The 25475-nt window shown below is 41.0% G+C and overlaps 1 protein-coding gene across 1 annotated transcript; it reads left to right on the forward strand.

The window, feature by feature from the left end:
• The first annotated feature begins 517 nt into the window (after positions 1-517).
• Positions 518-25433, forward strand: LOC145071301 (putative carboxylesterase 18). Its single transcript, XM_079018201.1, has 3 exons — positions 518-1493; positions 23718-24137; positions 25078-25433. Exons 1-3 carry the CDS (start codon positions 900-902, stop codon positions 25129-25131), a joined length of 1068 nt encoding a protein of 355 aa, XP_078874327.1. The 5' UTR covers positions 518-899; the 3' UTR covers positions 25132-25433.
• Positions 25434-25475: the final 42 nt, after the last annotated feature.

Genomic DNA, 25475 nt, shown 5'->3' on the forward strand with positions numbered 1-25475 from the left:
TAAATGGTCAATATTGTATGATTTTGCTTACAAAAGTACGTGTAAACAAACCATAATGTTTTTTCAAACAAAATATCATTGCACAAACAACAAACACATTTCCATTACACCAAACACATTTTCCATTACACGAAAGACATTTCTATTTCAACAAAATGAAACAAAATACATTTACAACCACCAAAATAGCATCATAACAACAACTGATACTATATTCACAACTTCAAGCAAATAAAAACGAAAATCAAAACCCTAAGTACTTATGCATGAAAACTTGTACATTCTAGCTTTAGCTACAACATGTCGAAGACCTTCTTCAAGCATGTTTCTTCTCCTCAATACCACATGAATGATTTCCATGGATCTAGGGCACATCAATGGGTTAACATATCCAAATGGGCACTTCGATCCAGATTTCGAGCAGGTCCAGAACCTTCGGCCTGCATTGTTGTCGGTCCACGATGTCAGAAATATTGCTCCTCGACCGAAGAAGCAAACTATCAGCATTGTCCTCTTTGTGTTCTTTAAAGGCACGGTTGTTCTAACCTTTGGAGAAGAAAGTGAGAGTTGGAGAAGAAAGAGCTCTAAAAAAGAGATAACGATATGGCATATGGTTTAAATTAGTGAAATGGAACCATGCTTATTAACGTTCAATTTTACCCTCACATGCTATGCACATGAGGGGCTTTAACGACAATTTAATGACGCCGTCTGATAGAGGGACCTTTTATGTAATATCGAAAAATCGTATGGACCGACTTTATCCATTTTCTTGAAGCTGTACTATATGTGTTTATTTCAAGATACCATAGGGACCATTTATGTAATTTTGTCCAAAATTTAAAAAGAACTATGTCGATCATAAAAATCAGCTATTCGTATTTCCGTCTCATCTTTCGATGGAAGCTGCCGCCAAAACTTCGGCATCATTCACCTTGTCCTGGAGACGTCGGATTCTGTTTTCGGTAGTCTCTAGAGCACTTGCAGCAGTTAGCCGGAGAGATGGCACCGTGAACCGCCGTATCCTCAAATTCATAGACTTCCGGACCCCGGCGTCGTCCAAACCCATCAACGGCGTCAAGACGTACGACATCGTCGTAGATTCCACTCGCAAGCTCTGGTTCCGAGTATTTGTCCCCACACAGCAGTCCATAGAAGATCTCCCGGTAATCATCTTCTTTCACGGCGGTGGATTCGTCTTCCTCGCCCCCGACCAGGACATTTACGACGTTTTTTGCCGCCGGTTGTCCAGAAAACTGCCTGCAATCATTGTTTCTGTCGGCTATCGTCTTGCACCGGAGCACCGGTACCCCGATCAGCATGATGATTGCTTTGATGTGCTGAAGTTTTTGGATGATGAGGAGAATTGTTCGAAGTCGTTACCAGAGAAAACGAACATTTCACGGTGCTTTGTCGCTGGAGATAGCGCTGGCGGAAACCTAGTTCATCACGTTGCTCAAAGAGCATGCGAATTCAACTTCCAACGACTTAAGGTACATCAATCCTTTGCGTAACTAGATTTCCATTTATTTAAGTTTCTCCGATTAGTTATACGTACTTCAAACTATTAAACTTGATTAATATATTTTGCATTGGGAAATCGGATACTTATCTGTTTATCCCGATCACAATTTTTTTCAGCCACAATAATTACACACTATGCAACTTAACATTATCTTTTCCAAAATCGTTTGCCATCTATGAATTTTGGTGTCAATTTAATGCAACTATCATACAGTGATATACTCCCTCTTTCTAAAATTATCTTTTCTTTTTTTGTTTGTCCATACAAAATTGAAAAAATGTCCTATAAAATTTTTGGGGTTTCAGTCAAAACCGAGTTTTCTGAATTTACGGTCCTTTTAGAATAAATAGTTTGTATGTGAAAATAGTTTATCCGAAAATTGAAATATTATATTCTTGAGGTATTTATTTATTATTATTTTTTAATTTAATATTTATTTATTTATTTTAACAATAAAAAAAAAAGATAATAAAGAACCTCTCTCTCTTCCGAAAAACATACACCAACACTTTTACCCCCATCTTTATGAGCCTTTTTCATTTACTCTTTATTGCATATGTTTGTGTTTATATTAAGAGTGGGTATCTTGATTTCTCCTCTCTATTGCATAATAACTTCAAATGGGTGGTGTTATCCAACTCGTGAGCTACTGGGTCTAATGTTTTCTTTCAAGTTTGGATGCATTATGTGTGAAATTAGACACTTTTAGTTTATTGAAGGTACATTTCTTTCAAGTGTTTCATCGAGCATCAGGAGTGCATTGTTCTCCTCCTTTATTTTCTGATTTATTTATTAAGGAGAAGGGAGTCCTTCCCTCCCAACCCACTGAACCCACTGCTACATCAGTTTTTTTACTTTCTCTTTCTTCTATCTTTCTCAACCCACACTATACGGAAACTCTATATTTCTCAACTCACTCAACCCACTTTTCATATCATTCTTTTTTATTTTTTCATTTTTTTGCTAATTTTAAAAAAAATCTAAAATATTAAAATAACATTTAATATTCTTTTTCATTTAATTAAATTAGAAAATACAAATTAAAATAAAACATAACGTTTTTTTGATTTTTTTTGCTAATTAAAATTTTTTTGAAATAATATTTAAAATAACATTTAATTAAAAAACCACACTACAAATAAAAAAACACGATAATTAAAAAAAAATACACTTAAAAAAAGACAACATAATTTAAATCCTAAAATGACAATTGAAATTATCTAGTTATTATCTAGAGTTCGAATGTAGACATGCTCAATATGATCAGTAAGATCAGATCGAAGTTGGTGGTGGGTTTCAGCATTGCGTAATTCGTGTATTATTTCTTGGTCATCAACTTCGTCGGTGGGGGGATCGGGCTGATACACATGAGATATCGCAGCACCCTCATCTTTCAATATCATATTGTGTAGTATAATACAAGCGTACATTATATTTTTTGTTTTCTTCACCGTCATAGCTTGTGCAGGCAACTTTAATATGTCCCAACGTCCTTTAAGGACCCCAAAAGCACGTTCTACATCATTTCTTGCTGATTCTTGTGCCGCCTTGAACTGTATCTTTTTTCGGTAACTGGATATGGATATGCCTTCACAAATACAGCCCATGATGGATATATTCCATCCGCAAGATAGTAACCATACTTGTAGTGTTCACCATTCAGATAAAATGAACAATCGGGTCTTGTTCCATGATATTTCTCATCAAACAATGGTGATTGGTAGAGGACGTTTAAATCATTGTAAGACCCGACTACACCATATAATGCATGCCAAAACCATAAATCATGTGACGTCACCGCTTCTAGTATCATTGATGGATACTGATGGTCACCCCTCATGTATTGGCTTCTCAATTCCGTTGCACAGTTCCTCCAATTCCAATGTGTGCAATCAATGCTACCAAACATTCTTGGGAATCCATGTCTAGCTTCATGTGCTTCATACAAAAGTTGAATGTCAGTGAATGTTGGACGGCGTAAATATTTAGCCTTATACATTTGGACAACACCGTAGCAAAAGTTTTCAAGAGCTTCACGAGAAGTTCTTTCTGACATATTCAGATACTCATCTAACGAGTCTGGGTTATAACCCTTCGCTAATTGACGTATTGCTGATGTGCATTTTTGTAGCGCACTGAAACTTCTTTGATTTATTGCATCCCATGTTGTTTGAAAATAAGGATAATTTGTCTCCAGGTCACCAACAAGTCGTATAAACAAACCTTTGCTCATACGAAATCTTCTACAGAATTGCGTGTAACCATAGGTTGAATCATCTGCAAAATAATGTCGGATCAGCAGTTGTTCAGCCTCTAAACGATCTCTGTGGATTGTGTTTCTCCTTTGAATGTTGCTTGAACTAGCATTATTCTGAAGAAGCAGTTGTGCAGTACGAGACAATACAGGTAACAAATTATTGTTGATAAGTTCATCCTCATATGATGAACTATCATCGTTAACTTCCATTACTATTTTCTGAATGTTTGGATTCATTTTAACAAAAGACAAAGGATAGGGAGAAAATGAAACAAACATAACTATATATAGATAATGAAACAAGGATACATATAGAGAATCTTAATAAAAAAAATAAAAATAAAAAACATAATAATAAAGAGAAAGATTCTCCAGTCATATGATGTCGACATTTTGAACTTCACGGGTTCTCCAACTCCCAACCATACTTAGTTGCAATTTTTCGTTTCCTTTCAAGCACCGTGCGCAAAATACCTCCAGTCAAATGATCATGCGGCTGGAGAAAATACTCCATATCTTGGTTCTCTATCTCCCGATCCAATAATTAAGCTTTTCGTTCTTCATTAGCTTCGAGAATGCGTAATTTTTGTTCCCGATATCGTTGTCTCTGTTCCGCCTCTGTTTCGGTTGCAGTCTTGATGCCGGCAATTTGTTTGACTAGATCAAACATTTCATTTTTTGTTAATGATGTCGATGTCACTTTCTTTCCTTTTCTTTTTCTCTGGGGCGGTGAGTCTTCAATGCTAAACGACTGTTGTTGTTGGGGAGAGAATCCAGGAGGATATTGTGGATCAGATGATGATGTGTAGGCGTTGGATGAAGATGTTTTGGTTCGTTTTGAAGAAGGGGGTGGGGAATCTTCACTCACTTTTGCAACAAATGCCCATTTCGTGTTGTCTTTCAACCACTCCCAAGCTTGTTGATGAGAAAAACATTTTTGGTTAATAGTCCTCCGACACTTACTTAGTGAAGATTGTAAAACATCAGCCTTAGATCTCCCGCTAGCCACACTGTTCATCTTACGGTTATAGATGTCGTTGAAAGCATTACATTTCTTTTGGAGGTCTTTCCATTTTGAGTTTACTTGGTGTCATGACCGATCCAAACCTCCCATTTAAACAGTAAAATGCACTAGAACCCTCTCCCAAAATGCATCGAACCTTTTTTGATTTCCGCATTGTTTATCTTTAAAAACATCGACATATGCCCTAGCCAAAGCCAACTCTTTGCATTCCACCCATTTCTTTCGCTTCTGGCGGTGTGTATAGTTGTGTTTTCTCTCAGCAACGGGTTGCAACTCCTCACTGTGAAACGACCCAAAAATACGACCCAAAAATTTCGTTTTTAATACCATCAAAACTATAATCAGAGTATCATATAGATAAACCATGCGTGATATGTCCCAAAAGATAATAAAGTACTGTGCGGAAAATGTAACATGCTATATCAAAACAACAACTAAATCAAATCCAAACTAAAGCTGAAACGGTGGTGTGTGCGATGCCGTCATCCAGAGCTCTTCCCTTTGCTTGCGGAAGTACCTGAAACCAAAACTGAAACTGTAAGCACGAAGCTTAGTGAGCTCCCCCAACTTACCACATACCATACAACAACATATAAACACATATTGGGCCTTGCCCACTGCATCGGGTCGGGACCCGGAAAACTGCATCGGACCGAAGTCCGGAACTGACTGGGACCTTGTCCCCTGCATCGGACCGAAGTCCGGAACTGACTGCATCGGACCGAAGTCCGGAACTGACTGCATCGGACCGAAGTCCGGAACTAACTGGGACCGTGTCCCCTGCATCGGACCGAGGTCCGGGACTGACTGCACATAGCATAGCATATCATACAATTTATACTGCATACTGCATCGGGCCGTGGCCCGGAACATAAACACATACACATAGCACATAAAACATGTCTGAACCACGAAGGCATCAAACATACTAACTACTACATCGGACCGAAGTCCGGAAACTACTATTAACTGGACGGGCCGGCATTGTGGCCTTAGACCCGCCCCTACGGGAAGGAAACTCACCTCGTAAGCTAGCGGATGAGAGTGCGGCTCGGAAGGCTAACGGCTGCTGCTCCTAAATCTCCTCGGCTACAAATCCATAAACACACTCAATCAATCACTAGCACTACACTCAGGGTAAAATGACTCTTTTACCCTTGGTCAAAGTTGACTTACTCAGGGCTGACTCGCCGAGTCGGGATACCCGACTCGCCGAGTCCTAGACTCTCCGTTCAACTCTTACCTGCTATTACTCGTCGAGTGTGGCATCGACTCGACGAGTACCCTCTGGATCCAAGAACTCAGATGATCTTCATCCGACTCGCCGAGTCAGATGAACAGACTCGACGAGTTGTTCTTAATCCTCAAGGAGATTGCCTTGGACTCGCCGAGTTGTATGAACAAACTCGCCGAGTCCCTCCATTACTGAGTCTACTCTTAACTCGCTGGGTCCACTCCCTAACTCACCTCGTACACTCGACACTGAAGAAACTGAAGAACTCGGGACTCGCGACCTGACTCGTCGAGTCGTTCCTCCGACTCGCCGAGTCGCCGCCATGCAACATATTTTTACTCGATTTCTCTTGAATCCAACACATGCAAATGATAGATCTAGGTCCATTAAGCTGTTTTACCACGTAAAGTTTCCAACTTTACGTGCACAACCACATGAATGAGGGAAATAAGACTAAAATATGCACAATAAGGGTAGATCCATGGCTAATAAGCAATGTAACTCCAAAAAGACAGTGGATCTGGACTCTTCAACACCCCAACACTCAGATCCAAAGGTATTTCGGCTCAATAACACAATCAAGCAAGCATAAAGCTTGGAACAAGCATCAAATAGCCCTTAAAAGAGCTCTAATGGAAGTTTAAGCATGAAACCAGAAGAGAACTCCGAAAATACCTCAATAAGTTCACACTTGATCTTGGATCTTGGCACTAGAACTCGTTTCCTTGCTTCCTTCTTCTTCTCCTTCTTCACCCCTTCACAAAATGGAACAAGATCACTTATAAGCTCACAAGAGGAAGGTTTAGGGTTTCTCACAGTGCTCTCAGGGGGAAAGTGACGAGATGGAGGCTATAATGGGGTTTAAATAGTGAGCAAACCCGGGGAGTTAGGGTTTCACCCAGACGGACGGACTCGCCGAGTCCAGGATATGGACTCGCCGAGTCGCCGGCTCCCGCGTGCACAAGATGCGCGACCCGACTCGGCGAGTCAGGCTAGAACTCGCCGAGTCCCTCTTGAAAACTTAGCCCAAATCAAATTAATTAACATACCGGAAACGGGTCGTTACAATTCTCCCCCACTTGTTTCAGACTTCGTCCTCGAAGTCTGCTACGGCTGGATCTGCGAATAACTCCGGGTAGTGCGTTCTCATTTCTTCTTCAGCCTCCCATGTCCACTCAGACCCCTTCCGATGCTGCCACTGCACCTTTACCAGCTGAATTACCTTGTTCCTCAAGGTCTTGGTCTTCCGTTCCAAAATTGCTATCGGCTTCTCGATATAATTCAAGCCGCTATCGACCTGGATATCCTCCAAGGGAACGACCGCTGTCTCGTCCACTAGACACTTCCTCAACTGCGACACGTGGAAGGTGTTGTGTATCAAACTGAGCTCCTCAGGAAGATCTAACCGGTAAGCAACCCGACCCACCCGGGCCAAAACCCTGAAAGGACCAATAAATCTGGGGCCCAATTTGCCCCTCTTCCGGAACCTGATGACACCTTTCCAAGGTGAGACTTTCAGAAGAACCATGTCTCCTACCTGGAACTCCAAGTCTGAACGCCTCTTGTCGGCGTAGCTCTTCTGCCGACTCTGCGCAGTCTGCAGTCTACTACGGACCTGCTGGATCAGTTCCGTCGTCTTGAGCACCACTTCAGTGCTCCCCATAACCCGCTGACCGACCTCGCCCCAACAAATCGGGGTCCTGCACTTCCTGCCATATAACATCTCAAAAGGAGGTCGATCAATGCTCGCATGATAGCTGTTGTTATACGAGAATTCCGCTAAGGGAAGATACGTATCCCAACAGCCCCCAAAATCCAGAACGCATGCCCTAAGCATGTCCTCGAGAGTCTGAATCGTCCTCTCGCTCTGCCCGTCAGTCTGAGGATGAAAAGCGGTGCTGAAATGGAGACGAGTACCCATCTCGTCGTGAAACCGCTTCCAGAATCTGGACGTGAAGCGAACATCTCGGTCCGACACTACCGATACCGGCACTCCATGACGTGCCACAATCTCTCGCACATAGATATCGGCTAACCTTTCCGCCGATATACTCTCCTGGATCGGAATAAAATGGGCACTCTTCGTCAACCGATCCACCACTACCCATAACGAATCTACTCCACGTGCGGTCCTGGGAAGTTTGGTGATAAAATCCATGGTGATGTCCTCCCATTTCCACACGGGAATATCCAACGGCTGCATCTTGCCGTGAGGCCTCTGGTGCTCCGCCTTGACCTTTCGGCAGGTCAGGCACCTCTCAACGTACCAAGCGACGTCCCGCTTCATGTAGGGCCACCAATAATCAGGTCGAAGATCTCGATACATCTTCGTCGCCCCTGGATGGATAGAAAATCGAGACTTATGAGCCTCGTCCATCAATACCTGCCGTACCCCACCCCAGTACGGTACCCACACCCTACCATGAAGCGTCATCAAACCCCGACTGTCGTAGTCGAACGAAGCTACTCGACCCACTATCCTCTCGCACTTCTGCCTCTCCTCCTTGAGACCCTCCATCTGAGCCTCCTTGATCCGCTCCAACAAAGGAGTGATTACCGTCATCCTCATACACAAATCCCTGATAGGGGCCGCCGACACCTTGCGGCTCAGGGCATCGGCCACCACGTTGGCCTTCCCTGGATGATACAGGATCTCACAGTCATAGTCCTTCAGCACGTCCAACCATCTCCTTTGTCTCATATTCAAACTCGGCTGATCCATAAGGTATCGTAAACTCTTGTGGTCCGTGTAGATAGTACAGCGGACCCCATACAGGTAATGCCTCCAAATCTTGAGGGCAAATACAACTGCCCCCAACTCCAAGTCGTGGGTAGGATAATTAGCCTCGTGAGGCTTCAACTGTCTCGAAGCATAAGCCACCACATGGCCTCGCTGCATCAACACTGCTCCCATACCTGTGATCGAAGCATCACAATAGACCACGAAATCCTCAACACCATCTGGCAAGGTAAGGATCGGAGCCTCGCACAATCTCTGCCTGAGAGTCTCGAACGCCGCCTGCTGCTCAGGCCCCCAACGAAAAACTACCGACTTCTTGGTTAGTCGGGTGAGCGGCACTGCTATCTTGGAGAAATCCTGAATAAACCTCCGATAATACCCTGCCAATCCTAGGAAGCTCCGAATCTCAGATGGAGACCTCGGGACCTCCCATTGCATCACGGCCTCAATCTTGGCCGGGTCAACCAAAATACCCTTCTGGTTAACGAGATGCCCAAGAAACTGCACCTCGCGTAACCAGAACTCGCACTTGGAGAACTTAGCGAACAGTCTCTCCCTCCTCAAAGTCTCCAATACCTCCCGCAGGTGCTCCTCGTGCTGTCCCTGCGTCTTGGAATACACCAAGATGTCATCGATGAACACTATCACTGACCGATCCAGCATCGGTCTACACACGCGGTTCATGAGATCCATGAACGCGGCTGGGGCATTGGTGAGCCCAAATGGCATCACCACAAACTCATAATGACCATACCGGGTCCTGAAAGCAGTCTTCTGTACATCCTCATCCCTGACCCTCATCTGGTGGTAACCGGAGCGTAGGTCGATCTTGGAGGTAATCAATACACATCCGATGCGACCCGTCTTTCTTCCTCACAAATAAGATCGGCGCTCCCCAAGGCGAACTGCTCGGTCGAATGAAACCCTTGTCTAACAGCTCCTGAAGCTGTGTAGACAACTCCTGCATCTCAGGGGGAGCAAGTCGATATGGTGCTTTGGCTATCGGAGCCGCACCAGGAACCAGATCGATCCTGAACTCAACCTGCCTCTCAGGAGGTATCCCCGGCAAATCCTCGGGAAACACATCCGGGTAATCTCGAACAATAGGAACATCATCGATCGTCGTCTTGCCCTTATCCCGGGCATCCAAGACGTAGGCTACATAACCGGCGCAACCCTGCTGAACGTAGCGCCTCACCCTAGCGGCAGAGCAGAAGGTCAATCCTCGCTGGGGCCTCTCGCCCTGAACCACTATCTCTCCCCCACTGGGAGTGCGAACCCTCACTAGCTGAAGCTCACAATCAATCACCGCCCCATTGGGGCTTAGCCAATCCATTCCCACAATAACTTTATTCCCGCGCAGGGGAATCGGAACCAAATCCACTGAAAACTGCTCCTCAAATATCTGAAGGGAACACCCTCTATATACTTTGTCGACCCTCACGGTCCTATCATCTGCTATCTCAACCTCTAACGGACAATCCAGTTCCCCCGGAGCTCTGCTAAATCTCTTGCTAAGCGCAAGCGATACAAATGATCGGGTGGCCCCCGAGTCAAACAATACCAAAGCAGGGATGCCGTTCACCGAGAACGACCCTAAATAAAGCGTACCATCAAATAATATTCAAACGATATATTAATAATTAAGAGATGAAAGAAATATACATACCCGTCACCACATCAGGAGTCGCTCGCGCCTCCTCTGCTGTCATCTGAAATGCCCTGCTCTTCGCCACCGGCGCATCAGCTCGGCCCTGACGGCCATCTGTGATCCTCAAAGTAGCAGGGGCGGGTGCATGCACCTTCCCTGCTGCAGCTAAACTGGGACACTGGGACCTTTTGTGTCCCCTCTGATTGCACTGAAAGCAAATCAGATCCGATGCTGTAACCGTAGTGGCAGGGGCCGTACAATCCCTACTCATATGCCCGGTCCGTCCGCACTTGTAGCAGCCGGAACTCCCTGCCTTGCACGCCCCCTCGTGCAACCTCCCACACTTGCCACATCGACCGTGGCTCTGCTGACCCCTGGACCTGTGATCTGAAACCTTGGGCTTTTTGCCCACACTGCCTGCACCCGAAACCGCCTCCGGTTTCCTCTTCCTCTCCATCTCGAGATCAATCTCCCTCTCTCTGGCTCTAGCAATCATGTCGTCCAGTGTTTTGCAACTGGACCGGCTCACAAACATACGAATGTCGCTCCGCAACATCTCGTGATAACGGGCCTTCTTCATCTCCTCGTCTGCTGCATACTAAGGAACAAGAAGGGCCCGCTCCCTGAACTTGGCGGTGATCTCCGCCACTGTCTCGGTAGTCTGGGTAAGATCCTGGAACTCCCTGGCTAACTGTTGCACCTCAATGACCGGTGCGAACTCCGCTCTGAACCTGGTAGAGAAATCAGCCCAGGTCATGGCATCCAATGCCGCATCATCCCCGATGGTATGTCCTACCTCCTCCCACCAGTCACGTGCCCTGTCCTTCAGGAGACAGGACGCCAATCTGACCTTGTCCCCCTCGGGACATCTGCTAGTGCGGAATGCGTTGGCCACATCCGCCAACCACCTGGTACTCGCTATGGGGTCCCGTGCCCCGTGATAGTCAGGAGCCCCGCATGCCCTGAACTCCCTGAAAGTGAGTGTGCGCGACCCCATCACGGCCGCCATCTCAGTACGGAAGGTACTCAGTCTCTCATCCATCATCTCCAAAATGCCCTCCTTGATCGAACCGAAGATCACAGGAGTCTGCTCAAGTATGATACGAGTAATCTCAGAAGAAAGGAACTCTCTGGTCTGCTCATCGATCTGTCCGACCTCCGGGTCGGATCCCGATCCTGATCCTCCTCCGGCATCTGAACTGCCGGCTGCTGGCCTCGGACGCAAAACTACCATTCTGAAACATATCATAACAACATCAGAACATTGAAATATTTCAAGGGATCATGATACGACTACTAGCTTCCTGGTCTAATCTTGGCCTTCCTTGATTCGAATACGGATCCTCTGCTTCCAGTAGTATGGGCCCCTACTACCTTCCACATCTATCCATACTTTCCTCAAGAACTGCCTCGACTTCCCCAAGTCACTTCTACCGCTGCTATTCCCTGCTACTCTCACCCTAGGCTTGCCCTAGAGAAAACTCGAGCTCAATACGACTGGTCCTCAGCTGCTGTAGGTCTCCTTGCACTGCCAGTTAGCCATCACCTGAACACCATCACATGTGATGAGGATCGGATAATCCTTCAAGTAACAGATCCGTCCCTACAACGGTTGGACTCAAACAAGAGCTGCGCAGTAGGGCCAGTTCCAGCACTCTGGGATTATTCAAACCTGATTACATGTGGTGTGACGTGTCCACCTAGTGGCTAACTCCCATTACTCGGAATCCCACTAAGCACAAAGCAAGCAGCATTCGGACAAGGGAAACAGACTCACGCAAGCTATTCTTATAACAAGAAACTGCACTAGCATAGGATGCTAAGCTCATACGATCAGGCGTAACCTAAACAGGCTATCCTACTGCTGTCTACTCAATTCTAGCATGTAATATTCATAGAGCTGTAACACATAAGCAGGCACATAAGGCGTTCTCCTACACCCTTAGTCCTATTCTAGCATGCTGTTCTACTAAACTGAAATTGAACAAATAACTTGTATGGGTAATTTGGGAGTACTTACTTGAGCTCGGTTGACCGCATGCACACACCTTTTTCTTAAAACAATTCTTTTCCTTCTAAGTGTTTTCAAAATTCTTTTGTAAAAACATTTTATTAAAAATCTTTTATTTCCCTTTAGTTTGAGTTCAGATACACCCGAGAGTGTATCCGAATCCCTCAAACCAGGGCTCTGATACCAACTTGAAACGACCCAAAAATACGACCCAAAAATTTCGTTTTTAATACCGTCAAAACTATAATCAGAGTATCATATAGATAAACCATGCGTGATATGTCCCAAAAGATAATAAAGTACTGTGCGGAAAATGTAACATGCTATATCAAAACAACAACTAAATCAAATCCAAACTAAAGCTGAAACGGTGGTGTGTGCGATGCCGTCATCCAGAGCTCTTCCCTTTGCTTGCGGAAGTACCTGAAACCAAAACTGAAACTGTAAGCACGAAGCTTAGTGAGCTCCCCCAACTTACCACATACCATACAACAACATATAAACACATATTGGGCCTTGCCCACTGCATCGGGTCGGGACCCGGAAAACTGCATCGGACCGAAGTCCGGAACTGACTGGGACCTTGTCCCCTGCATCGGACCGAAGTCCGGAACTGACTGCATCGGACCGAAGTCCGGAACTGACTGCATCGGACCGAAGTCCGGAACTAACTGGGACCGTGTCCCCTGCATCGGACCGAGGTCCGGGACTGACTGCACATAGCATAGCATATCATACAATTTATACTGCATACTGCATCGGGCCGTGGCCCGGAACATAAACACATACACATAGCACATAAAACATGTCTGAACCACGAAGGCATCAAACATACTAACTACTACATCGGACCGAAGTCCGGAAACTACTATTAACTGGACGGGCCGGCATTGTGGCCTTAGACCCGCCCCTACGGGAAGGAAACTCACCTCGTAAGCTAGCGGATGAGAGTGCGGCTCGGAAGGCTAACGGCTGCTGCTCCTGAATCTCCTCGGCTACAAATCCATAAACACACTCAATCAATCACTAGCACTACACTCAGGGTAAAATGACTCTTTTACCCTTGGTCAAAGTTGACTTACTCAGGGCTGACTCGCCGATTCGGGATACACGACTCGCCGAGTCCTAGACTCTCCGTTCAACTCTTACCTGCTGTTACTCGTCGAGTGTGGCATCGACTCGACGAGTACCCTCTGGATCCAAGAACTCAGATGATCTTCATCCGACTCGCCGAGTCAGATGAACAGACTCGACGAGTTGTTCTTAATCCTCAAGGAGATTGCCTTGGACTCGCCGAGTTGTATGAACAAACTCGCCGAGTCCCTCCATTACTGAGTCTACTCTTAACTCGCTGGGTCCACTCCCTAACTCACCTCGTACACTCGACACTGAAGAAACTGAAGAACTCGGGACTCGCGACCTGACTCGTCGAGTCGTTCCTCCGACTCGCCGAGTCGCCGCCATGCAACATATTTTTACTCGATTTCTCTTGAATCCAACACATGCAAATGATAGATCTAGGTCCATTAAGCTGTTTTACCACGTAAAGTTTCCAACTTTACGTGCACAACCACATGAATGAGGGAAATAAGACTAAAATATGCACAATAAGGGTAGATCCATGGCTAATAAGCAATGTAACTCCAAAAAGACAGTGGATCTGGACTCTTCAACACCCCAACACTCAGATCCAAAGGTATTTCGGCTCAATAACACAATCAAGCAAGCATAAAGCTTGGAACAAGCATCAAATAGCCCTTAAAAGAGCTCTAATGGAAGTTTAAGCATGAAACCAGAAGAGAACTCCGAAAATACCTCAATAAGTTCACACTTGATCTTGGATCTTGGCACTAGAACTCGTTTCCTTGCTTCCTTCTTCTTCTCCTTCTTCACCCCTTCACAAAATGGAACAAGATCACTTATAAGCTCACAAGAGGAAGGTTTAGGGTTTCTCACAGTGCTCTCAGGGGGAAAGTGACGAGATGGAGGCTATAATGGGGTTTAAATAGTGAGCAAACCCGGGGAGTTAGGGTTTCACCCAGACGGACGGACTCGCCGAGTCCAGGATATGGACTCGCCGAGTCGCCGGCTCCCGCGTGCACAAGATGCGCGACCCGACTCGGCGAGTCAGGATAGAACTCGCCGAGTCCCTCTTGAAAACTTAGCCCAAATCAAATTAATTAACATACCGGAAACGGGTCGTTACACACTGGTTTCTTCTTCGTTTATTTCGGGAGTCAGGTCGTCACTAGAACTGCCAGATTCTTCATTCTGAGCATCATGAAACTGGAAATTCTCGGGTTGAGAAGATTGGAATTAGGTTTCTGAAATCCTTTGAGAAAACTGATTCCATGGATTATAACTCTGATTTTCCTCTGGAAGCCTAAATGTGTTGTAAGATTGTTGCACCAGAAAATATTGTTGTTGGTAGTTTTGGTATTGCTGATAGTTTGGATTTTGAAAATCTTGAGAAAAAAACGGAATATCTTGACTTGAACCGCATTGTGTGGATTTACGTTTTTGGCTAGAACCGGTTTGTTTAGATTTGCCTAGGGAATCCATTGAATGTAACTAAAGGAATCGAATGAAATATAAAATTTTCTAGAGTAAAAACACTACCAGTAAATGAAATATGTATTATGTATTTATAAACTTCTAAAACAAAATAAATAAGTAAATAAATAAAAAGAATTTGTGACTATGGTCAAATGGAAAGTGTATATAGTCAAAGTGATAGTGACGCTTCATTGAATTGAAGTAATGGTGCAGGGAATCTCTTTTGGTTCTGCGAAAGTATTTTACATTCATTCACAAGAAAACAAATTAATAGTCCTCATATTTTAGCGGGTTCACCAACCCGCTTTAACACAATTAAACCATGAAACCCGCTCAACCCAAATGGAGGGAATTGTTTCCCGGCGGTACCGCCGGTACTGGCACCCGAACCCACAACGACTCCGTCTTCCCTTAGGAGTTATCATCATTGGAAGCATACAATTCCAATCATCTGTCCAGAGACATCCAATTCAGCAAATAGATGAACATGTATAGAGATAGGAATACGAAATTAAGGAATTTGAATTAAAATAAGGGAAATTTGTAAGAGACTTGGATACATGCATAAGGAATCGCAGTTGCTCTGCTAATCCATTATCATTCCCTTCACCTGATCCCACTCCTCACATTCTTGTGCTTCCTAGTCCTCTACCAACAGGGCTAGTCCTGAGTTATCTTAGGCCCGGTGCAAACACGAAAAAAAGGCCCCCTAAAAATTAGTTTATATAAAAAGAATTATATATATATATATATATATATATATATATATATATATATATATATATATATATATATATATATCTTTACTATCTTATAAAACAAATCCCACTATTTCTAAAAATAGATTGAATAAAATAATAATATTTTTTTAAGACGTCCAAATCATTAAGCTAATTGTACAACTAATCACTAATAAAATAATATTAAAATTTAAACAAACTCCTATAAATCTTCTCTTCCAAGGTTTTGACCAAATCTTTTTTCATCCAAATAAATACTCAACACCCTATAATTTGGTCATTTCATGAATTTTCTTTATTTTTAATATGACATATTTCCTAAAACAAACTAATGATTAAATTGAAAATAATCATTCTCCATCGAAAAGAAATTAATTGTCGAAACAAATTATTTGTCGCTCGCCGCTTTGCGCGGGTAAACGGCTAGTATATATATATATATATATATATATATATATATATATATATATATATATATATATATATATATATATATATATAAACAAAATAGGTTATGATGAATTGTCCGAGTGAAAACGAAAAACAAAATTGTTTAATAACTCAAAATATGAAATTATAAAAGTTAGGAAGGCCACATTTGTAACTTATGGAAATTGATTTATTAAATGGAATTAAGTACTAAATTTGAGGGGTTGATATGTAACTTCTATTTATTTGATAAAACGAAAAAATTGAATAGGGAGAGGATCGAACCCACATCAAACAAGAAATGGCACGCGTAGGGAGTGAGATTTTGCCGGCTGAGCTAAGTGACGTTTATGTTTTGTTATTGATGAAACAAATATATATACATATATGATAAGTATATAATATTAATTTTGTTAAATTCGGGCCCTATTTTTTCCGAGGTCCTGTGCGGATGCACACCATGCACACCCTTAGGGCCGGTCCTGTCTACTAATCCTTCCATGATCCTTCCAGAAAATGTAATTTTGCATTGTAAATCGATTGCAGCACTAGAAGGTGGTGGTGGCGGCTGGAATCACGGTGGCAGCAGCAGATGCCGATTGTAGTGGTGGTCGGAGGTTGCTCCTGTTGTCTTTCTTGCATCGTTCTTGCTTCTGCTCAACGGGGATGAAGAGAGGGAAAAAAGACAGGGTGATGTTAGATGGTAAAAGTAAGGGCGTTTCAACAGTCACAACGGTGGTGGGTGGTGAAGTGGGTTTTGCCAACGGTGGGTGGCTGCCCGATTATTTTGGCATCTGGCGGTTCATGACGAGAAAGAAGGGAAAGGCTGCAATGTTGATGGTAGTGGAGGTGGGTTAATATGGTGGTGGCACTCGACGAGTTCACAGCCGACCCTTCCTCTCGTCACTGCACAAATTCGAAGGGGTGTTTGGCTTGGAGAGAGAGAGAGCGAGAGAGAGAGAGAGAGGTCCTCTATTATTTTTTTTAATTGTTAAAATAAATAAATAATATTAAATTTTAAAAAATGAAAAATAAATACGCCAAGGGTATTATAGTCATTTTAATTTTTGGAGAGACTATTTTCACATACAAACCACTTCAAAAGGACATAAATCCAAAAAACTCGGGGTTTGGACTAAAACCCCAAAAATTTGCATACCATAAAGACCATTTTTGCAATTTTGTCGTCCCAAAATAATAATCCACTTCTAAAAATAAATAATAATTTTACCAAAATACTCTCTCATTATTACTTAACCAACTAAGCATTTAATGAAACATTAAATGAAAAGTAAGAACAAAACTGTCATTTTATTGTATATAGTTAGTGGTAATTAATGTTTTTTTAATCTGTGTGTTTTTTTGTCTGTGGACAATAATTTTGAGATAGAAGGAGTAACTCACTTAGAAAACCTAAACGACAGTAACAACACAAAACAAATATTAAATGATCTCTAGTGGACCACCATATTTATCAATGCCTAAAACCCAAGTTCGGATCTTGGGTCGGCTATGTATACCAAATGGGTTGATAGTAGAGATTAACCAGGACTGCGCTTAAAAAAGTATCTTTTGGTCAGGATTTAGTCAAATAAGTCCGAAACAACTTGTTAACTTGTCAATCTGAAAGTTTGATGTGTAAAGGTAGAGATGTAAAAACTTGATTTTTTTCTAAACTAGATTGGTTTTGGTCAACAAAGTCAAAACCGGATGGAGTCTAAATTGGATTTGATCCAAACCGGCCAAACACAAATATCCGAGTATATGTCAACCAATTAGGATTGGTTCAAAATTGGTTTGCAAAAATCTATCTTTTTGCCACTTTTCAGTTTTTTGTTTGGGTGTTTGTATTCAACAAACCAATAACCAAAACACATGGGTTTGCCATGATGTAATGTGTCTTTCGAGCATTCAAAATAACTTATGAGTTCAAAACGGTATTTTTCTATTTTTAATTTTTGGAAAACGTAACGGTGAAACTATTCATGGGAAACCTCCAAAAGCTCATTTTAATGGATGAAAACATCCTTTTAGTACATGGATATCAGTTATTTATAGGTTTGAAAACATTTTCTAATCCAATATTTCAAATCGGAATAGATCTATCTGAAACTGGTTTTAATTCAAACTAGTTTTTTATGCATCTCTATGTAGTAGGATAATGGAACGATGTCCATTAGACTCTTCTAGACTATTCTAGGTAAGCCATCTAAGTTGGTGAGATGAACTAATCCTATTCCATAATGACAAAATTGCAAAAATGGTCTCTGTGGTATGCAAATTTTTCGGGTTTTAGTCCAAACCCCGAGTTTTTTGGATTCATAGTCCTTTTGGAGTGGTTTGTATGTGAAAATAGTCCCTCCAAAAATTGAAATGACCATAATACCCTTGGGGTATTTATTTTTCATTTTTCTTTCATTTTATTTTTAAATTTAATATTTATTTATATATTTTAACAATTAAAAAATAATAAAGGATCTCTCTCTCTCTCTCTCTCTCTCTCTCTCTCTCTCTCTCTCTCTCTCTCTCTCTCTCTCTCTCTCTCTCTCTCTCTCTCTCGTTGACTGCGAAAGAAACCACCAGAGTGGTTGCAAATTTCGGCGAGATCGAAAGGGACAAGAGCCCTCGTTCCCCCCTTCTTCCTCTGTTGCCTGGAGCCACCTAGCGCACCATGATTGTCGAGAAAACACAACCTCGAACACCTCTTTCCTCGTATAATTGTTAGATCAGAAAAGAAAGAACAATCTATCTCCCTCGCCACCGCAGATGACCGTGACCACCATAGTTGCCGCCGTTGATGAAAAGTAAACCCACAAAGGGTCGCCAATCTAGACGGACCCCGTTCTCCCTCCTCGCGATTTTTGATCCACCACCAGACAACCTCTCTTGCTGCTTTGTCCGTTCTTTTCTCAGTCTGATGAAAACGAAGGCGCCTCCCCTTTTTGATTTTTGATCCACCACCAACTAAACAAGATCATCATGATTTGGATTTAGGGAATTTCTGGAAGAGTACTTTGAACTCACAACACCATACAAGACCTGAACCCTCTTCCCGGCTTAACTTACACCATCCATCACATTCCACTAATCTAGAACAAATCTCACCGATCAAAACCATCATCTAGGGTTCAGATCAGAGTTAGGGTTCTTGAGATCCATAAAAGGGCTTCTTGTTTATTACCATAACACCAATCTTCCTAAGATCACAGTACTATCTCATAATCAACATCAACCTTTTCTGGATGAAGCTTTCATTATGTTTGTAGTACCACCGGAAATCGAGATTTGGGTGTAGTATCATCGGCGATTTGGGTGTGTTCCCCGGAGAAGATGAACAAGTGAGCGAAGAAGGGGAGACGAGTAGTGGGGATGAAGGTTTGTTTGGACATTGGTATGAGGACGAATATGATTTTGAAGATGCAACAATAAATGGTCTGTTCCTGATTTTATGAGAGAGAGAGAGAGAGAGAGAGAGAGAGAGAGAGAGAGAGAGAGAGAGAAAGAGAAAGAGAGAGAGAGAGATAAGTGGGCCCAGATTAATTATTTATTTTCTTTTTTATTTAAATTAAATAGAAAAAACATAAAAAATATATTAGAAGGGCATTATAGTCATTCCAATTTTACGAGAGACCAAATTTACATACAAACATGGCCAAAAGGACCACGAATCGAACAAAGTCGGGATTCGGACTAAAACCCCAAAAAAAATGCATGCCACAGGGACCATTTTTGCAATTTTGTCTTCCATAAAAGACAAAAGAAATATAATTATAAAGAAAAGGGAAAAAGGAAAGTTTTTGCAGGGACCTTGGTGGCGCAGCCTAGAGACCCACATTGGCGGTTCTGGGCAGTCTCGTCTTTTTTAGTCCGGTCTTTTTGGGACTTGTCTTACGGTCTTTGTGTGCGTCTGTTTTGGTTCGATTTCGGTATTTTTGATTTTTCTTTTCGGGTTTTTTTTTTGTTAACAAATATGTAATTAACACTAAAATTTACAGAAAATTATTAACTTAAAGTTTAATAAAAGAAAAAAGGAAGAAGTTAAGTAATATGTGATTAAAAAATATGTAACTAACATGAAAATGATGTGGATAAACTTTGGCTTCCGGTCTTTTTTGAGATAGGTCACGGGTTGGTCTTGGACCGGTCTCAAAATGATCCAGACTTCTTTAGGACCAGTCTCGGAACGGTACGGATTTTTTGGGACAAGTCTTGGTCTCGGAACGATCATTTTTAGGATCGGTCTCCGAACAATCTTTTTTCGAGACAGAGACAGTCTTTTTGTTCATGTAACATTGTCTCTCTCATTCATATACGGGCCTCTCAATTTTTTTTTTAAAGAAACTTTGTTTTGCTAATAATTATATGTTTACTTTATAAAATAAAATATACCAAAATATGTTTTTTATTTCTCGTTTCTAAAATGAGACCATATTAATATATTTTTAATATAATATTGGATTAGGTTTGGGTTGTTAATAAAGTTATTTTTTTTGAAATGGTTGGATTATGGGGTTGTTCGACTTCGTTTAGCAGTAGGAGCTTTTCATTTTTATTTTAAACAAAAAAAATTATAATCCAAAAGCAATTTCAAGTGGTTTTTGTGAGGGTTTTTTTTGTGTAATTTTACACATTTAAAAGTTAACGACTCGTTACGTCCAAGGATCCAGATCTCGTGACAGGACATGTGACAGGACATGTACTTCTACTTCCTACGACCGTGAGTATTACTAACACCTAATCTCCTATTGAGAGGAGACTAGGTTAAATTATTCTAAGAGATTAAAAGCAACTGACTTCAAGCATAATTTTATTTCATAAACTACCTTTTAAATAGGGATAAACAAAAGACTCTAATAAGGAAACAAAGATCACCCAAATCGACTCAAATGCTAAATGATCATAATTACCAAATTTAAAAACTAAAACAAGATAATTTCCTAAAATAAGATACTTTCCAGAAATTAAAAATACTTATTATCTGTATGATTCATAACATTACTCCCCTCCTCCACATTGAGCTTGTCCTCAAGCTCAATAGTCACCCATTAGCGTCATCTTCCTCATTGTCCATCATGATGCAAAAGAGTTTGACACATTTATGCCCAACCGAGAATATTTCATCACAGTTGAAGCACAAGCCTTTTGCCCGCCTCTCTGCCATTTCTACAGACATTAGTTTTTTCCAGGCCGGATTTAATGTTTTAGTTTTGTAGTTTCCGGCTCCTCCTTTTCCTGTTGACTCTCGTTTTTGGCTTGCAGTCGAGTTTTGATTTCCTATAGGCCCGACACCTATTGGTTGTCCTGCTTCTGCCACTCTTAGATTAATTTGTCTGGCTAGATTCATGGCATAGTATAGAGTTATGGGTCTCGCAAATTCAACCTCATATATTATCACATTTATTAGCCCCGCACAAAAGTGCCAAATGCTTTGCTCCGGTGTGACTCCCGTCTTCCTACCTAACAAAAATTCGAAACTTTCACAGTAGTCTTCTACTGTCCCAACTTGTCGAAGCTGGGTTAATTCCCCTAAGGGATTCAAGCTCATAGGCGGGTCGAAACGGATTTTGAATTCTTCCGAAAACTCGACCCAATTCAAACAATTTTTCATCCTTCTTAGGTTTCGGTACCACCCGCTTGCCCGGTCCTGTAGGGCGAAAGTTGCTTGGCGGACCCACGCCTCCGGCGGTGTTTGTTATTGTTCGAAGAAGTCCTCACACTTCTGTAACCATTAGAGTGGGTCACCCTTGCTTTCATACACCGGAAACTCCATCTTAGCGAATCTAAGAACCCGATTGCCAGACACACGATCACCACGGTGACCTCCTTCATCAAATTCATCCCAACTTTTATGCATCTGTTCTTGTTCAATATGCCGATTGTGTCCCGATCCTTCGGACTTGTGGAAATCCCAGCGATGTTTGAATGATTGTGGTTCTGCATTGCGCCAAGACTCAAACCCCTTCCCTACTCCCCGTCCTGTTCCTAAGGGGTTTGATCTAAACGACCCCCTACCTCGACCTAACACTGTGAAGGAACTCGTCATCTTGCCTCCTGGTGTGCTGCCGGTGATGATGCCCTTGCCCCTTCCTCGGCCTAGCTCGCTGCTATCTTCAAATTGCCGGTTCATCTATTCTTCTTCCTCGCTTACTTCATACCCTTGTTTGTTGGCCTTGTTTTGGGATTGTGATGAACTCTCTTCCAGCGCCGCATGCTTGGCCTTCAAGGCTTCGACTACCCCCTTTCAGTTCAAGGGTACTCTGAGTTTGCTGGATCATGAATGCTTCTAGCTTCTTCATCAATTATTCCTGTTCAGTAGACATCATGAGTGGCTCTGATACCAAATTTGTTACGCCCCGGGATCTAGATCTCGTGACAGGACGTGTACTTGTACTTCCTATAGCCGTCAGTATTACTAACACCTAATCTCCTATTGAGAGGAGACTAGGTTAAACTATTCTAAGAGGTTAAAAGCAATTGACTTCAAGCATAATTTTATTTCATAAACAACTACCCTTTAAATAAGGATAAACAAAAGAGTCTAATAAGGAAACAAAGGTCACCCAAATCGACTCAAATACTAAATGATCCTAATTATCAAATTTAAAAACTGAAACAAGATAATTTCCTAAAATAAGATGCTTTCCAGAAATTAAAAATACTTATCATCCATATGATTCATAACACGACTACTTTTTCCGAACATTTTTACACAAAAATAGCTACAACTTCCAGGTAACGATTGATTTTGTGAAACACGTTCAAGTTTGAAAGTTGAATAGATAAATTAGTTTGCGTTGGATTGTAGATGAAGATATTCTTAGTGAATCAAGATTAGTTTGTGTTGGATTGGTCTTTAATAAGAGATTAGTTTGTGTTGAATTATGAATGAAGATGGTCTTAGTGACCTAAACCAAACCAACATTTTATTAAAAAAATATTATCTTTTTTCCACATTACAGCCCAACCATTTACAATTTTGGTTACTTTATTAGTAACCAATCCAACCAAGTATTTTATTAAAAATGTTCATATTTTAATCAATTTTTATTATGAAATTGATAATGTATATAACATGGTTATCTTATTTCAGTATAAATCAAATGTTATAACTTTTTTATTTTTAATTATAAAAGAATATAAGTATATTGGTGGACTATTTATAATTAAGATATATTTTATTTTTACAAAAATATAAAATTAAACATAATAAAATACTATACAATGTTCGTTAGAAAAAAAAAAAATACATGAACAAGTCACTGCTGGGAGAACCGGGAACTTTGATGGTGGAAGTCTTAGGTGACTTTGTCAATGGTTTTTTTGGTTTTCCTCTCCATTGATTATTAAATCCTTTTATTTTTATTTTATTTTTTTGTGACATTGTGAAGCTTGAAAAAGGAAATGTTTTGAACGCACAGAAGATGTTCGCTGAAATGCTTCTTCATGATATCACTCCATTAACATTTTAGTTTCCTCATCACTTATAGTCGATATGAATATAAAAGTAGTTTTTCTTAGCGATTATAAGTTCTAAAATTAAACATTCAAAGGTAAATGGCGTGTTAGCAATTCAACCTTTTTTTGGAGGAGAAGAGCGAACGAATTCTGAAAAAAAATTCGACGGAAAAGCTCCCCTCGCATCATTAAAGCAAACAGACTGGTACTGGAATGTGATCATGCCGCCAGGTGAAAGTTACAATCGTGACCATCCGGTCATCAATGTTAGCGGCCCAATGGCGGTGGACATATCAAAACTAGATTTTCCGGCGACAATGGTGGTGGTTGCTGGCTTTGATTTTCTATATGATTGGCAGAAAAGGTATTGCGAGTGGCTGAAGAAGTCAGGGGTAGAAGTGTACTTGGTTGAGTACACAAATATGTTCCATGCTTTTTATGTGTTTCCGGAGCTGCCTGAATCTGAACAACTTATGTGGGATGTGAAGGAGTTCATTCAGAATGTCTTAATGAAGGTATGACTTAATACACTTTAGAACCTATTTTACAAAATAGCCTTTTTTTTTGTCTTTGCCACAAATATCCACCAATTTGGCAATTGACCTCTATTCATTGTTTTTATTTCTTTTACTTATTTTTATGCCAATTTATATTTTTGAAAATTACTATCAACCTAACCTTCAATTTTTGCACCACAAAGATATGTTTTCTTGTTTTTGAAAATCTTTACAACAAAAGACTTCAATTTTTTTGTCATCGCAATGATATGAACAAATTTATGAAGAACAATTTAGCAGTATAAGAAGAAAATTTTGTGACATATATTTTTAGTTTCTTTATATATTTTTGGTGTAAATTTCATAATGGACTTTATATATTGTATTTTTTCTAGATTTAACTTCAACTTTATTTTTTTTCTTGCAAAACACATTGCATTTACAAGTTTTTTCTGGATTTAACATCAATTTTTTTTTATTTTTTTGTCCGAAAGAACCCTTATTTTAATTTTTTACGGAAAACCCTTAACTTTTATATTTTATACAACAACACCCTCACATTTACAAGTTTTTTTTCGAAAAAAAATGCTAAAGGGGTTGAATCGAAAAAATAAAATAAAAAAATGCAAGGTCTTTTTCAGGAAAAAATTAAAGTCGGGTTTTAATCCGAAAAAAAAAACATAATATATAAGGTCTTTTATGAGATTAACCTTATTTTTTTTTGGTGTGAATCATATCAAAACCAAATTTTGCACCAAATAGTGGTTTCTCCATGGGCCACTTGTGAAATTGGTGGTTATTTGTGGAAAAGAAACAAAAAAGTGGTTATTTTGTAAAATACCCTCTCTAAGGCTCCAAATTTTTTTACTTTGTCTTTATACTGTATCCAGACAAAATAAAAATTTATTGGGCACTATTAATTTATATGAAACGTGAAATGAAAATCTTATTGAAACAGGTGAATTTGAAAAAAAACGGAATGGAGAAAATGGTTGCAGAAAATGGTGAATAACACACTTTTGTTGCTTGTGCATTATCCATTTCACAGACCAAAGGAGGCACACTTCATGGTGTGTGGTGCGAAAGTGCCTAGCATAATAGGTTGTATGCGCAACAAGTTTTCTAAAATTATATGCAATTTATCTTAAGATTGTTAATTTTTAGATCTCATTATGTGTAATTTGGGTAACAATTCCATCTTATCCATGGCACCATAAGTGAACTGGGAAGAAAATCAAATGTTGAGTCATTGATTGTAAACCAAAAGTTCATGTTTAGAACCATAACCACTATCAATCTTCAATCTTTAAACAAGTCGTTGGAATGCAATTTTATGAAGAGAAAAGTGCTAACCAT

The sequence above is a fragment of the Lactuca serriola genome, chromosome 8 (assembly GCF_051521515.1).
Source record: "Lactuca serriola cultivar US96UC23 chromosome 8, Lser_US96UC23_V15, whole genome shotgun sequence".
NCBI lineage: Eukaryota > Viridiplantae > Streptophyta > Magnoliopsida > Asterales > Asteraceae > Lactuca > Lactuca serriola.